Raw genomic sequence first — 15,755 nt, forward strand, 5'->3', positions numbered from 1 at the left:
GGGGGGGGGAGATTTACAGGAGTTTTACATATTTCAAAACTTGAAGAAATAAAAGTTTTATTATTGAATCTGACAGCATTGTAATGCCCATGTTAATGATGGGTGACACATCATGCCAAGGCTGGAAAAAGAAGAAAAGACAGTGTAGTGAATGCAAAATTCTTATTATTAATTTGTAAATTAACTCTGAAAGGACTAATGAGTAGCATATTGTTTCCCAGAATTAGGGTCACCACCATATGGAGGTCTACAGATAAAGCCACAATCTGTCAATTTGTATGTTTAAAAACTTCACCTACAGAGGAAACCATGAAAGTATCACTATAAAAGGAGAACTACATTGAGTATCTTTGTACTCTTGGTTTAATTAGGTTCAGGAAGGAAGGAAGGAAGAAAATAAATGGAAGGCAATGGTACTTTAATACCCTGAAGCATTATGGGGAGTGTTCTAAAGTACACCCCATCTCTGGGTGAGGAAGACCTGGGGGAAGGAAAGAGAGTAGCTTTAAATACCTCTGCAGATGATTTCAGATAAGACTATGAATTGAGACAGATTAAAAGGATGAAGTGCAATGAATCAGAAGCACAGTTTCTTTGGCCAATTTCTACTCAGCATCTAAATCATGGTAAGAACTGTATTGTGGTAATGTATCAACCATTATCCAATGTGTAAAATTATCTAACTGTCCAAGTCATCTTAACTGACAAACTATCTCCCTGGTCCAAGACAAGAAGAGCAGGCTCTGAAAGGAACATACAGACAAGCTGTGTGCCATTGTGTTTTTCTTCAGGACAAGGAGTCCTGAAGAACTGTGTGTTTTAAAAAAGGATGGTCCAAATGAGACCCAGACAAGAGAAGTCTAGAAGAATAAGCAGTCAGTGTTCTTAGACTTAAAACTGCTGTTTCTTTTATTGTAAGATGACAGGCTTAAATTAGATTATATTATATGCCTTCCTTCACGAGGAGTTTGTGATTCTATGATGGGAAAATGCATGAAGAGTAGAAGGTTAGCTCCACTTGATAGTGAACTACTAGTGAAACTGAAAAAGCAGCCAGAGTCCCAGTTACAATCTTAGTTATGAATCAGATGTCACCTGTGTCCACATCTTAATTACCATGTGTAAGTGGCAATTCTCCACTACAGAACTCTCCTTCAATTACAAGCTGGAATGCCCAAATACCTATTCAATGGACCCAATGAAAATGTTTATGGACACCTAAGATTCAACATGTCTTAAATTGTACCCATGGTGTTGCCTCATCCAAACATTCCATTTCATTTCCATGATCTTTTGATTCATTATACAAGTCTTCTCCTCTTTTCACAGCCTGTGTACTTGATTACTCATAGAGAAATCTGAAATCACCCTAAGACTCCTTTCTCTTATGCCCATAAATAGTTACTTATTTTTAATTCCTATTGATTTTTCTCTCCTGAGTATATCAAGTATCTGTTTATAATCAATATCATGAGCATGGTATCTAGATCACATATCTATCATGTCTACCATGGACAACTCAAATACCCAATCTTCACAGATAAACACAAGCCTTCTGTGCACCCACACACCCAAGAAAGATAGTTTAGAATTGGAATTTAGGGCAAGTTACTCATTGGCTTAAAATACCTCAAAAGGTTCTTGTTTTTAGACTAAAGATCAGAAACCTTTGAGGTTCTGCATGGTCTGTTGTAGACCTACCTTAATAGCCTAATCTTCCTTTTCTATGATCTCATTAGCTTGCTTTCAGTCCCTTGCACCTGTCAAATTCCTTAATGCTTTGCATGATCCTGGTATCTGCTGTTCCTTTTGCCTGACATGCTCCATTTCAGAGCTCAATTCAGACATTCCATTGTCAGACTGGTGTTCCCTGAGATAATCCCAATCTCACCTATCATAAAAAATTATTAATTTTAGCAAGGGTTATACTGTTTGTTAAGGATTTACTGTATGCAAGCACTATTTTAGATACAGTCCCACATATTAATTCATCTTTACTATAATACGATGAGTAGATGCTCCATAAATATTTTTAAATGCATGAATAACAAATGAATGAGATAAAAAATCAAGGTGATTCTATACCCTTATAATTCTATAGTTGTGTATTTTACAAAATGTCTATGTTTACAGATTTCTGATAGTGATTTGCATACACTGAGGTCATAAACAATAAAATGTCCAGCATTTGAGGAAGTATTACCTAGGAAAAGTCTAACACCTCGAAGGTTGACTACCTTTCAAAAGAAAGTATGTTTAATTGAATACAAAGAAGAGAGAATACTAGCAATTTTAGAATGTGGAGCTGAAGGCCCTTTTAGGAATAAATGTATGTATACCCATATAGATATGTGATTAAGATGATACCTAAAAACTTATCAGAGTTTTTATCCAGGCAACTGTACATTTTCTATAGCAATTTACACCCATCTTTATCTTTGTACACATTTAATCTGCTAAAAAGCAGAGCTTAAGATGATTTTTAATAAATTCAGTTTACAGAGTGTAACCAAGACTTGGAATAAATTGCATCATTTTAAAAATTAAAATATTTTTAAAAGGGGGCAATTTTATTGGAAATTATTTAGCATAGTCAATACTTTGAGTCTGAAGTAATTGGTGAGCCCCAACCTGCAATACTTTTGGCCTTAACCTACAATAGTGACAGACACACAAATAATAATTAAAACTAAAATAAGAAAACATTGTTCTTAAACCATTTACTTTCTGAAATGATCTATGTCAGTCAGAATGGATAGCTACTCATCACTGTAATCCATAGGTACAAGTGCTAAGTCAATGGCCTAGACATTTTCATTTTATTAGGTAGAACCATATTATTTTTCAAAATGGAGAATTTATATTTCCACCAACAGTTTATAATGTTCGTCAGTTTTTAAAATTAATTAACTGTAATTAGGTATATAGATGACAACAGAATGTATTTTCATTCATTGTACACAGATTTTCATTTCTCTGGTTGTACATGATGTCGTGCTGCACCATATGCGCAGTTCCTCCATTTTCCCCATCACCCACCCGCCCCTGCCACCCCTGTTATGGATCAGCATCCACTTATCAGAGAGAATATGTGGCCTTTGTTTTTCTGGGATTGGCTTACTTAGCTTACCATGATATTTTCCAACTCCATCCTTTTACCTGCCAATGCCATAATTTTAATCTCTTTCAATGATGAGTAATATTCCATTGTGTACATATACCACAATTTCTTTATCCATTCATCTATTGAGGGGCATTTAGGTTGCTTCCACAGTTTACCTATTGTCAATTGAGCTGCTATAAACATTAATGCAAATGTGCTACTATAGTATGCTGATTTTAAGTTCTTTGTGTATAGACTAAGGAGTGGGATAGCTGGGTCACATGGTGGTTCCATTCCAAGTTTTCCAAGGAATCTCCATACTACTTTCCAGAGTAGTTTCATCAGAGTAGTTTCAGTCCCACTAGCAATGTATGAGTGTGCCTTTTCCCCCACATCCCTTCCAAAATGTTTTGTTGTCTGTATTCTTGAGAACTGCCATTCTGACTGGCCTCAGATGAAATCTTAGAGTAGTTTTGATCTGCATTTCTTTAATTACTAGAGTTGCTGAACATTTTTTTTCATATATTTGTTAATCAAATGTATATCTTCTTCTGAGAAGTGTCTGTTCAGCTCCTTAGCCCATGTATCGATTGGGTTGTTTGGAGTTTTTTGGTATTAAGTTTTTTATGTATGCTGGAGAATAGTGCTCTATTTGACATGAGTGTGGCAAAAATTTGCTCCCAAATTGTAGGCTCTCTGTTCACCTCACTGATTGTTTCTTTTGCTGAGAAGAAGCTTTTTGGTTTGAGTCATCCATTTATTAATTCTTGATTTTATTTCTTGTGCTTTAGGAGTCTTGCTAAGGAAATTGGGGCCTGATCTGACATAATGAAGATTTAGGCCTACTTTTTCCTTTATAAGGCACAGGGTCTCTGGTCTAATTCCTAGATCTTTGATCCACTTTGAGTTGAGTTTTGTCTATGGTGAGAGATACGGGTTTAGTTTCATTTTGCTGCATATGGCTTTCCAGTTTTCCCAGCACGATTTGTTGAAGAGGCTATCTTTTCTCCAATGTATGTTTCTGGTACCTTTGTCCAGCATGAGATAACTGTATTTTTGTGGGTTTGTCTCTGTGTCTTCTGTTCTGTACCATTGGTCTATATGTCTATTTTGGTGCCAATACAATGCTGTTTTTGTTACTATAGCTTTGTAGTGTAGTTTAAGGTCTGGTATTGTTATGCCTCCTGCTTTACTCTTCTTGCTAAGGATTGCTTTGACTATTCCAGGTATCTTATTTTTCCAAATGAATTTCATGATTGCTTTTTCTATTTCTATAAGGAATGATGATGGGTTTTTAATTGGAATTGCACTGAATCTGTATAGTGCTTTGGGTTGTATGGCCATTTCAAAAATATTGATTTTGCCTGTCCAAGAGCAGGGGAGATCTTTCCATTTTTTAAGGTCTTCTTCAATCTCTTTCCTTAGTGTTCTATAGTTTTCATTGTAGAGGTTTTTCACCTCTTTTGTTGATTCCTAAGCATTTATTTATTTATTTATCCATCTATCTATTTATTTATTTTTGAGGCTATTGTGAATGGGGTAGTTTTCCTAATTTCTTTTTAAAAGGATTCATCAATGATGTATAAAAAATGCTTTTGATTTATGGGTATTGATTTTATATCCTGCTACTTTGATGAACTCATTTATTAATTTTAGAAGTTTTCTGGTGGAGTTTTTGGATCGTCTAAGTATATAATCACATCGTCAGCAAATAATGATAGGGAAAGAAGAACTCAAAACTATTTGTATCCCTTTAGTTTCTTTTGTCTAATTGCTCCAGAGTTTCAAAGACTATGTTGCCTTGAAGTTGAAAGAGGGAATCCCTGTCTTGTCCCAGTTTTTAGAGGGAATGATTCTAATTTTTCTCCATGTAGAATGATGATGGCCTTGGGTTTAGCATAGATAACTTTTACAATGTTGAAGTATGTTCCTACAATCCCAAGTTTTTCTAGTGTTTTTAATATGAAAGGGTACTGTGTTTTGTCAAATGTCTTCTCTGCATCAATTGGTATAACCATATGATTCTTATCTTTAAGTCTATTGATGTGATGAAGTATATTTATTGATTTCTCTATGTTGAAACAATCTGGCATCCCTGGAATGAACTCCACTTGATCATGGTGCACTATTTTTAAATATATTTTTGTATGTGCTTTGCTAGAATTTTAGTGAGAATTTTTGCATCAATGTTCATCAGGTATATTGGTCTGAAATTTTCTTTCCTTAATGTATCTCTGCCTGGTTTTCATATCAGGATGATACTAGCTTCATAGAATGAGTTTGGAAGAGTTCATTCCTTTTCTATTTCATGAAATAATTTCAGGAATATTGGCATTAATTCTTCTCTACCTTGTGAACTTACAGCATTCCTGAACATTTCTACTACCTTACTGTTTAGGGGGAGACAAATAATAACAACAACCAGGGCACACAACATCTGGCATTAAACCAAATAAACCCTGTGATGATGTCTATAATGGTAATTATCACAATAAACAGAAATGATATAATCAATTATTGCCTAAAATTTTAAAAAAGTATATTTGCAAAAGGGTTACAATTTCAAATGGTAGACAGGGAGAGAACAGAAATGATAAAGGATATGATGATTATGAGGGAGTAGAAGAGAAGACAGAAGTAAAATCTAAAGGAAGTGTGAGAAAGAATACCAGAGACTGGCTATTAGTAGAAGAGACAAAGAGAATCAAGGGCACATGATGAAGACACGAGTTGGTGTGAATATACTTTGTATACAGGCAGAGATATGAAAAGTTGTGCTGTATATGTGTAATAAGAATTGTAATGCATTCTGCTGTCATATATAAATAAAAATAAATTAAAAAAACTACAATTGCAAAATAAGTAATCAAGGACAACAGGCAAGAGAGAAAAAAATGAAGTAAACATTTTAAAAACAAAAATAAAAGAAAACAAAACTGAAATATAATAATCAAACATTCTATTCCTCAAAAAACTGATCCATAAAAAGCAACTGGCTTCAAAAATGCTATAAATGAGAAAGAAAAGATATGAAGATGTATAAATATCATGAATCATTAAGATCACAATTAAACAGAGAAAAGAAAGGAAGAAGGAGAGAAAAAAATCTCAATGAAAAGTTAAAGAATTATTTCCCTTGGAGTTCAAAAGCTTCTCAGCTTCTCTTCTTAGCAGTGTTGGTTGGGGTTCTCTGGAGTGTGATGCTCCACCCTTGGGTAAATTTCTCAAGTGAGTGAGGGAATCCTGTATGCAGAATTCCTAGAAGCAGGGTTTAGGCTTAGGTGGGCTCCAGTTTCTTTGCTGAATACAAGCTGGTCTGGAGATTTTAAATCAGCACATCTCCAGGGCCCAGAAATTGCAGTCTATGCTAGAAGATTCCACCTCAGAGATCTCCCCTGGGCTCTACACATGTGGTGGAGGAGGCAATTCTTAGTCCCCTACATCACCTGTGGACCCCATGTTTTCTGGTCTCAGTTTCAATCTCCAAATTCAGTCTGTCTCACTTCCACCTTTTGAATTCTCAGCCAGGCCCACCTTTCCCAGCCAGCCCTGAAAGCAGCCAGATTGGAGGGGAGAGGGAGAGCCAGGTAGGTTTCTGCGACCAGTTGTCTCCACATTTGATTTTCTCCAGTCACTTAGGCACGCTCTATGTCATGCAGTGGGGGTTTGCCAGGCCTGTATTTTGGGTCAATCTCAGGTTTACCAGTAATCCGCTCCCCCAGCAGCTGACCCCATGCTGAAGCTGCATAATGGTTCCTTTCACTGTCCTCTGCAGATAGCTTGGAGAGATGTGACTTCTTTCCTGCACAAGGATATTGTGCAGTGTACCTTTCAGTTTAGTTGGGCGGTGTCTTTGATCTCTAAACTCTCTATACCCAGACATACCCCTGGATTCCAAAATGTGGCTTCCTTTAATTCCCTTATCCCTCCATTCTGTTTGCAGAGTGACTACTCTGGCTGGTTTCTCCAGCCAAGGCAGCATCTGTGGCTCTGGGATTTTTTTTTCCTTTTTCTCTTACTTCCAACCTCCCAAGTCCCCAATCTGCTCTAAACATCCACTATAAAATTCCAGTAACAACCCTCAATTTTCTTTTTGTTCACCCACTCTGTTTGGATTCTACCTATCTGCTTTCTTGGTTGCATGCCATAGAGCAGTCAGCAAAGTGATCTTCTCTAGTCTGCCATCTTGAAACTTTGTACATTATGTTTGTAAGACTAATCTTTTAAATCTGTATGATTTGCTCAAAGTCTTATGTATATCATTCTACAGGAAAAGTATACAACCTACACTTACAATATGAACATTATTTATGTAAGGTACTACATATTTTCATGTTTGTTTTCAAGAGAGACAAAGTAAAAGATGATTATTGTTAAAAGATGGTTTAGCATGACAAAATTAGGAAGAATATAGCAATCATTTTTTATAAGAATCATTCAAACCATAAATGCATACTATGAAATTCCCATAGTCTATTACTCTGAAAGAAGGCACATGATAAATGTTTGTCATACATATCAATTCCTATTGGGTGCCTAAAATTTTGTCCTGTTTTTTAAAAAATGGCCCCCTATTTTTGTGATGATAAAACTAGACTGCTGTACCACTTCATTACCATTTTATAGTGAAATATTAGATGAATATTGGGTCAGGAGGATTAATAGACTTATGATCATAAATTGCTGTGCAATGAGCTATGCTTAGGCAATAAATATTTTTATTTAACCTTTAAAAGTTTATGTCATAAAAATGATTTCATTATGTAAGCCATCAAATATATATGGTCATTTTCTTCTAATATCAGAAATTCATAATACTTTTTTCTAACTCTCTAGATGATTTTATGCCTTTACTTGACCTTAAAAACAATATTCCAATCTTTATTCTAAACACCACACTTAAATCAGACATTAGTTTTCTAAAGTATCCTGTTAAACAACAATAATTTTCAAATAATAATTGTTAGAGGTAACTGTGTCAAAACATACAAACAGGGCTGGGGTTGTGGATCAGTGGTACAGTGCTTGCCTAACATGTGTGAGGCACTGGGTTCAATTCCCAACACCACATAAAAATCAACAAACAAATAAAGGTATTGTGTCCATATACAACTAAAAATAATACATTTAAAACACACACCACACACACACACACACACACCTACCTAAAATGTCAAGAAAAAAAGTAGAGCCTGCAGAATTCCACCAACAGTGGTATCATTTTTGCCATAGTTGTTGAATAACCGAATAAAGAGCACTGCAGAAATAGTCTACACTGAGTTTAACTTCTTTTATTAATGTACCTTTAAGTCTTCCTTGAATATGATAATGATAAGGACCACAAAAATCAGCAAGACAATAAAGAAACAGTTAAACATATTACTGAGAAAGAAAGGTGTTATAACTATTTTCCAAAGCAAGTAGAGATCAAACTTTAGGACTAGAAAGACATAATGAATCTCTTCCTACTATTGTAATGAGATGCCACAATAATGTTCAGTTAGAAGCTCTAAGTGGACACCATGTGCAGTTTGATGTATAAATATAATGTTTTAATTTCACAGTTTTGTGCATGTATGTGCATGCACATGTCCCTAGGGCATGAACCCAGAACCTTGCTCATGCTAACCCTGCATTCCCACTGAGCTATATCCTCTAACCCTCACATAGCAATGACATAAATTATTTACTCACTGATTTGAGTTTTGTGCCCATGTGATTGAGGTTAAGGAGTACAAGTATTTTTTTGTTTTTGTTTTTGTTTTGTTTTTTTCCTTTTTGGCACAGGGGATTGAACCCAGAGGGGATTAACCACAGAGCCACATCCCAACCCTTTTTAAAAAATATTTTGTTTGGGACAGGGTCTTACAGAGTTGCTTGGACCTCACTAAGTTGCTGAAGCTGGCTCTAAACTTGCAACCCTCCTGCCTCAGCCTCCTGGGCTGCTGGGATTACAGGTATGCTGGTTTTTTCTTTTCTTTTTTTTTTTCCTTTTAAATTTTAAGTCACTTCTTATTCTATCCATGTTTTAAAGGGGTTACTAGCTTTTTGGACTGATAAAAATCATTTCACTTAAAATTTATGCTGTCCCAAAATTAACTGTTCATTTTTTCTTTCATTAATTCACTTGTACATTCTTCAATCCACTGTTTGTCTGTCTTTGCACCCATCCATTTATCACACAGTGTGCACAGTCAACACTTAATTGACTCTTAAGCCTATGGTGGGACATTGGAATGTTTCACTTTTTGCCACACTCACTGTCCAATTTCTGATCCTCTGGAAGAGCCATAATATTGGGGGAAAATGTTCTTTTCTATTTAAATTAATGCAGCTATAGCCCATAAAATTCAGTGAAAAATAACTGTAAGAATATTCAGAGTTATATGTATGTTACAAAATATTAATTACCAATTGCTATTTCACCTGGAATAGCAATGTCACTGAGTCCTTCATGAGCTAAATTATAGTTTTGCTATATTCCTGATTCAACATTACTCCCTAATTTAAAGAGAAATATCACCAAAATAATGTCTCAACAATTGACCTTTTCCTTAATTCCATACACTCTCATGCCTTTGAAAATGCTATTTCTCATGGTACCTACCTACACCTTTCACATTTTCTTCCCTTCATATGTAAGCCCAACACCTAGGAAGCTCCTACTCATCTCTCAAATTTTAGAAAAGTTAAAGTCAAACAAAAACATTACCAAAATTAGATTAAGGAAACAGAACATAATGCAATCTCACCTGTATCTTGTACAAGTAGCATTCTGACTTGATGGAGCTACTGGTTTGAAAGTGATATGGGGAGAAACCTGGGCTGAGAGCAGAAATCCCAGAGCAAGAATAATGAGTGCCACAGTAGTACCTAGGGGGGAAAAATGTTTTATATCAGAGAGAAGTTTGACAACATTTTTCCAAAGACTGGATTTCATATATCATACCTCTAAAAATACCTTGATTTATCTTCTCTGGATTAAAATAAAAGTTTCTACTATCTAAACAAATTATCAGAAAAGCTCACTAGGACATTTTGAGACATGAGGAGAGTAAAATTCAAAGCAAATACAATTATGAGTCAAAAAGAAAACTGATGATTCTCCTCTAAAAACAAAACAAAAGAAATACAAAGCAAAAACAACCAAACACTTAGAATTACTGGACGTCTTAAAGTAAGCAACATTACAGAGAGTCTAACAAGTCAGGAAAAACAAAACCCAACAGATGTACATCAACTATTCCTCTTGGTGCCAAGAAAATTGTTCTAACGGCCTTCAGTCATATAAGACCTAAATCAGTGGAACTAAAAAGTAACACACTGTTTATTTCTAAAGCAGGCAAGAGAATGTTTCTTATTAAAAAGAAAGTTTTCTTCTTTAAATTTAAGACTTTAAGGTATCAGGAATGAAATAATACATGACCTCATTTATCTTGCCTATTGGCATTTGGGAATAGAATACTTACCTTTGGATTTAAGGGAAAGTTTTAGTAATTAAGACTATTAAAAAGACCAAAGTTTGAGTTCTTGATCAATGTCCTGATGGTAAATAAGAAGTTTTCAAATTTCTGATAATTGTTTGAGCCACAGAATTTTAAAGGTGAACAAAAAGAGTGATAGGAAGAAAGTCAAAATGGCTGCATTAATTTGTATAATTTATTTAAATTAGGCAATATAATTAAAATGTGAAATTTGGGGGTATCTTTATGTAGTAGTAAAGATTGTATTAGTTTAACTGAGAGGTAATTTAAGATGTGACCAAATATATGGTTAAAGAAATAGATAAATCAAGAATTTTAGAAAACACCATGGAGGTTCAGTGGGACTGTGTAATAACTGAAATGTTTGTTGGAATGTGTCAAGTTAAGCACCTTGGGAATGAGATGCCCTTGGAATCTGAGGGTTGTGCCTAAGCACTCAGCTCTGCTGTTTCTTGATTCCGATCTTGGACCTTTACAAACTTCGATTTTGTCTTCCATAAAATGGGATTTAGTGAAAATACTTACAGAATTACTGAAGTTTAAGTGTTATTATGCATTTGAAATATTTATACAATAAAAATGCTCTAAAACATTTTTAAAAGTTAGTTATGCTGCAGTTATCATTAGAAACAGTAGCAGCAAGAGTGGACCTTCAAAGTAGGAGAAAAAGTTGAATGAAAGAAAGACCTAAAGGGAAGATCAGAAGTCTGTTTTGCTAAACTGGGTCAATGGATTCTTACACCAAAAATCACTGTGTATTTTCTTCCTGTTTACTTAAAAAATTCAGACCAGACTAGGAATAGCTTGAGCCTTTACTTTACTCAAAAGGCTATCAAGCCCTGAATGGAGAAATAGAAAAGAGAAATAGAAAAAGTTATAAATTTGTTCTGAAAATCAAACCTTTCCTTCAAACAAAACATGACTTTTATTGCTCATCTATTGAAAAACTTGAGTTTTAATTATTTGCCCAAACAATTTCCATAGCTCATTTCTGTGAAACAGGTAAAATAATTTCATCAGGAAATGCTGATACTTGAAGGTGTGAATAAAACTGATATTCCTCTTTCATAGTAATAATTCGATAACCTGTGCCCATGATAAAATTGTAAATACTAAGTTGCATAACTATATGTCAAATTCTAGTGCCTGGCACATATTTATCTCAGAAAGTAGTGGCTGACATATGTATTAAAATTATATGGATTTATATAATGTTGGTTATTTTTGAAGAAAAGAATAAGAACAAAAAAATGTTAAGATTATACAGTTCAAGTCATGAGTTAGTATAGTACAAATAACCTAGGTGAGTTATTCAATATGGATAATATGACTCTTGTATCTGTATCTAAAAAAAGTTCAATCCATCTGCAAAATTTTGGGACATTCTGGGTATGTAGAATTCCTAAATGCTTGAAGGTCAACCCTTCTTAAGCATATTTATTATATTATTAACCTAATTTGGATGGAAATATTTTAAAAGCTATACTTAAATCTTTATCTTTTAAAATTTTCTGTGGCAATGTTTAGTCCTTGCTTCCTACTGGAGAAAATTCCTGGGGTGCCCCTGCCCTCTGACTCAGCCTCTCCAGAAGATGGGGAGGAGAAGCAGGAGCTTCATAGAGCTCCACAGGTAACTGTGATGCTCAGACAGAGATTAAAAACCCTTCTAACTACTTGAATTACCCTTTTTCTTTGATTTAGCAAGTTACAAATGTTTTATCAGTTGCTTGTATTAGAAATTACTATAGTTATTATCAAATGATTCATTACTATAACCTACATATACTATATATATATACACTCATATATATATATATATCCTCTATAACCTCTCTTTCTATAATATAAAAAATAAATCACAAAAAATCATACAAAATTAATAAAGTTCATTAGTGTAAGCTTAGTATAGGAAAGCTTTGGATGAAAGGAATTTCTCCTGTGTAGTGTGCAGTGTTGCTTCCTCCTGATATTTCAAGAAAAGAGTATCTCCTAACCAAGCACATTGGTAGATTTTAAACGTTTAGTAAAATTTTCCCCATAAAGATATTCTTCAAAGACAGTGATGTAAGTTGGATAATAGAATTCTGAAGAATATCTCATTAATAAGGTATATTAAATACAAAGTACGGAGCTGGAATAATTTTTTAGAAAAAAATCATTTCCTTTCCTTAGTTCCCCTAATGTGTGCCTAAGTATCACCAGCAGAACCTGTCAAAATGCTCCAGCTCCAGACCCCATCTTCATAGATTCTAACTTAGATCTAAGATGGTGCCCACAAATTCACATTTTAAAATAAGTAGCACTGCTGCTTCTGAGAGAGACAGCCTATGAATAATGTTTTCAGAAATATTCCACTACCAAAATATGTGGTGGAAACGGCACGGTGTTTCTGGCTTTCTAAGATTTATTACAAATACTGTTACATAGACACAAGACTCCCAGTATTCAACAAGAGGCTGCTATTAAATTGTCATATTCAAAAAAAGACCAGTTTTCTCAACAAGGTTTGAAAATATTAAAAATGAGAACATGATAAAATATGCCACATTTAAAATTATTGACAGCTTACATATATTTCTTTGTATAAAGAGTTTCTTTGGGATTAAACACAGTTTATTTATAATAATTTTTTGGGGGTAATATCTATTCAAAAATTATCTTGATATGATTAAACCTATTTTTCATATTTTTAATCCATTTTAAAAAGTAAAACACAATATAGGGAATAACACTAAATCCTAAGTTTAAAAATTCTAGGCTGTAGCCAATTTAAAATTTAAAATGAACATTTTCATAATACTCATTACTATTAAAATAGCAATATGTATCTATATACAAATAAATAAAACAAAAAATATTGAAATAAAGGGATAGGAAGGATAGAAGAATGAAACAGACATTATTACTTTATGTATATAGGTGACTGCATGACCAATGTGATTGTACAACACGTACACTCTGAAAAATGAGAAATTATATCCCATCTATGTATGATATCAAAGTGCATAAATGCATTCTACTGCCATATATAACCAATTAAAACAAACAAAGAAATTTTTTTAAAAACCCACTGAATCAACTGGTATTACAGTGTCAAAGAAGCAACTACTGTGAGGTTTACCCTGGAGGAAAATGTACAAATTAACAAGGCTGCCAAGTGCTAATTAGGCCTCCTTCCCAAAGTGTAAACTTGCACTGGCTATTGTCTTCTAGTGGACCTGTTTAACCACAATTACAAACAGGAAACTGCACAAATGCCATCATTTACCTCTATATGTGCAGGTAAAAGAGGAAACCTGTGACAACAAGCCAGGCCTTGTAAGCCACTGTAATATCTACTGACCACACAGCTGGAGGTCAGAAGCCTTCTGGATGGGGCTGTCTGCAGACTGTAAAGTATTTTTAACTGTCAGAGCTGAGATGGTGGCAGATTTGGCAGAAAAGAGAAAAAGGAAAATGGCTAAATGTTGCTGGGAAGAAACAACCATGAAGTCTTTAGTCTTTTCTTTCTTATGAATGTCTTACTACTTCCTCTCAAGAGTCAGGCATGCTTGCTGGACCCCTCTGGGCAAAAGACCTACAGGGAAGGGAAACATGAATTTCCAGGTGAGTCCCTGGATTAAGAAGGGGGAGGCTATTTCAAAGTGTGGATAAAACAACAGAGTCACTCTGGTTACTCATGATGCTGTGATAGCTAAGATGCCCTACTTTATTATCTGCATCCTGAGTATTTTAAATGTGTTAAATCCTTATAACTCCATAAAGCAGGAATGATAATTAATCCCCATGTACAGATGAGGAAATAGAACTTTGCCTAAAATCACAAACTTTAGACTCAAAACAGTCTAGCTCTGTACCAATAATGCCTCAAGAATTTTGCAGGATTGATAAGAAAGTATATTGCTGGACTGCAACAAAAGAAGGCACAGGCTGCTAGAAAAAGTGTTAATTCAGCAGTTTTCCCTAAATCTCCAAAGCCAAACACCAAATTTAAGCACTGAAATTCTATTTTTTAAAAAAAGACCTCTTGAGGCAGCAATATATTGGGTTCTATCAAAAAGGAAAAAAGTCCATTTAAAAATTTTGAAAGCAGCTATTTCTCTTCTTAGTGTTGACCTAAGCCCCAGGTATCAGGAAATCCAATTTCCAGCACACCATAAGAGTGTATTTTTAGCAGAACACTCCTGATGGTAATCCATTTTGTTGTTGTTGTTTATCATCCTAATGAGATAGCCCAGTTCATCCTGGACAGCTTTGATTGTCAGACATATTTTTCTTACAGGAAGTAAAAATCTGTGCTCTCATACCATCTACTTTCTAGACTAAGATAGCCAAAGGATTTCTCCTTAGTCTTTTTTATTTTATTTTATTTTTTTTTTTGTGGTGCTGGGGATTGAACCCAGCACTTGTGCATGCAAGGCAAGTACTCTACCAACTGAACTGCATCCCTAGCCCTCTTCTTAGTCTTTTGTTCCAGGCTTACCACCTCTGCTTTCATCACACATGGTTTTATACATGTTTTTTAAACCTTCACTTGTCCCTCACCCTTCTTTACTTTCTCTTGTGCTTCCCTGTATATCTTGGCTATTGTTATTACCAGAGCCTCTAATCAATCTCTGCTTTGCCTCAGCACTAATACTTCAGCTTCGCTCACAGTACTGGACTTAAGGGCTCCCACTGCTTAGGTAAGGGCAGGAGGTGGAAGCACTGTATTCTTCCTTCTGGAGGAAGGTTATATATTCCCAGTAACAGTGTTTAGAACTCACAATGTATTTTCTCATCAAAATCTGGGACAAGTGCCTGAAACAGTCCTATTAGATCATTACTTTAGGTATAATTTGGTTAAAATAGAATTTAGTGCTACCCCAGAAACTTCATATTTTAATGGAAATGTGTACTTTTTAACTCCAATTTCACTTCTAAAAACACTACTAGAGTACAGCTAATTGGCAAGAAAGAAAGTGCTTGGACATTTGAAAAAAATCTCAAAAAGTATGAAATATATCCAGTGAAGAAAATGTCATAGATGGGTCCCATTTTTGTCATATGAAACAGCCCTTTGTATTTTAGAAAAGAAATAAATGGGCAGAATTTAAACACAAAAGACAAGTGAGAAAAGAAAGGTTTTGCTTTATTTAGCCATCATAGAAAACACACTTAACCAATCA

General features: G+C 34.6%; 1 protein-coding gene across 1 annotated transcript in view; it reads right to left on the reverse strand.

The window, feature by feature from the left end:
• Nucleotides 1–15,755, reverse strand: part of Slc2a13 (solute carrier family 2 member 13) — a 335,579-nt gene that overhangs the window by 99,974 nt on the left and 219,850 nt on the right. Inside the window, exon 6 of the mRNA XM_015493228.2 lies at nt 9,856–9,976. Coding sequence (XP_015348714.1) covers nt 9,856–9,976 — 121 coding nt within the window. The remainder of the gene's footprint in view (nt 1–9,855; nt 9,977–15,755) is intronic.

This window comes from Marmota marmota, unplaced genomic scaffold, assembly GCF_001458135.2.
Source record: "Marmota marmota marmota unplaced genomic scaffold, marMar, whole genome shotgun sequence".
Taxonomy (NCBI): domain Eukaryota; kingdom Metazoa; phylum Chordata; class Mammalia; order Rodentia; family Sciuridae; genus Marmota; species Marmota marmota.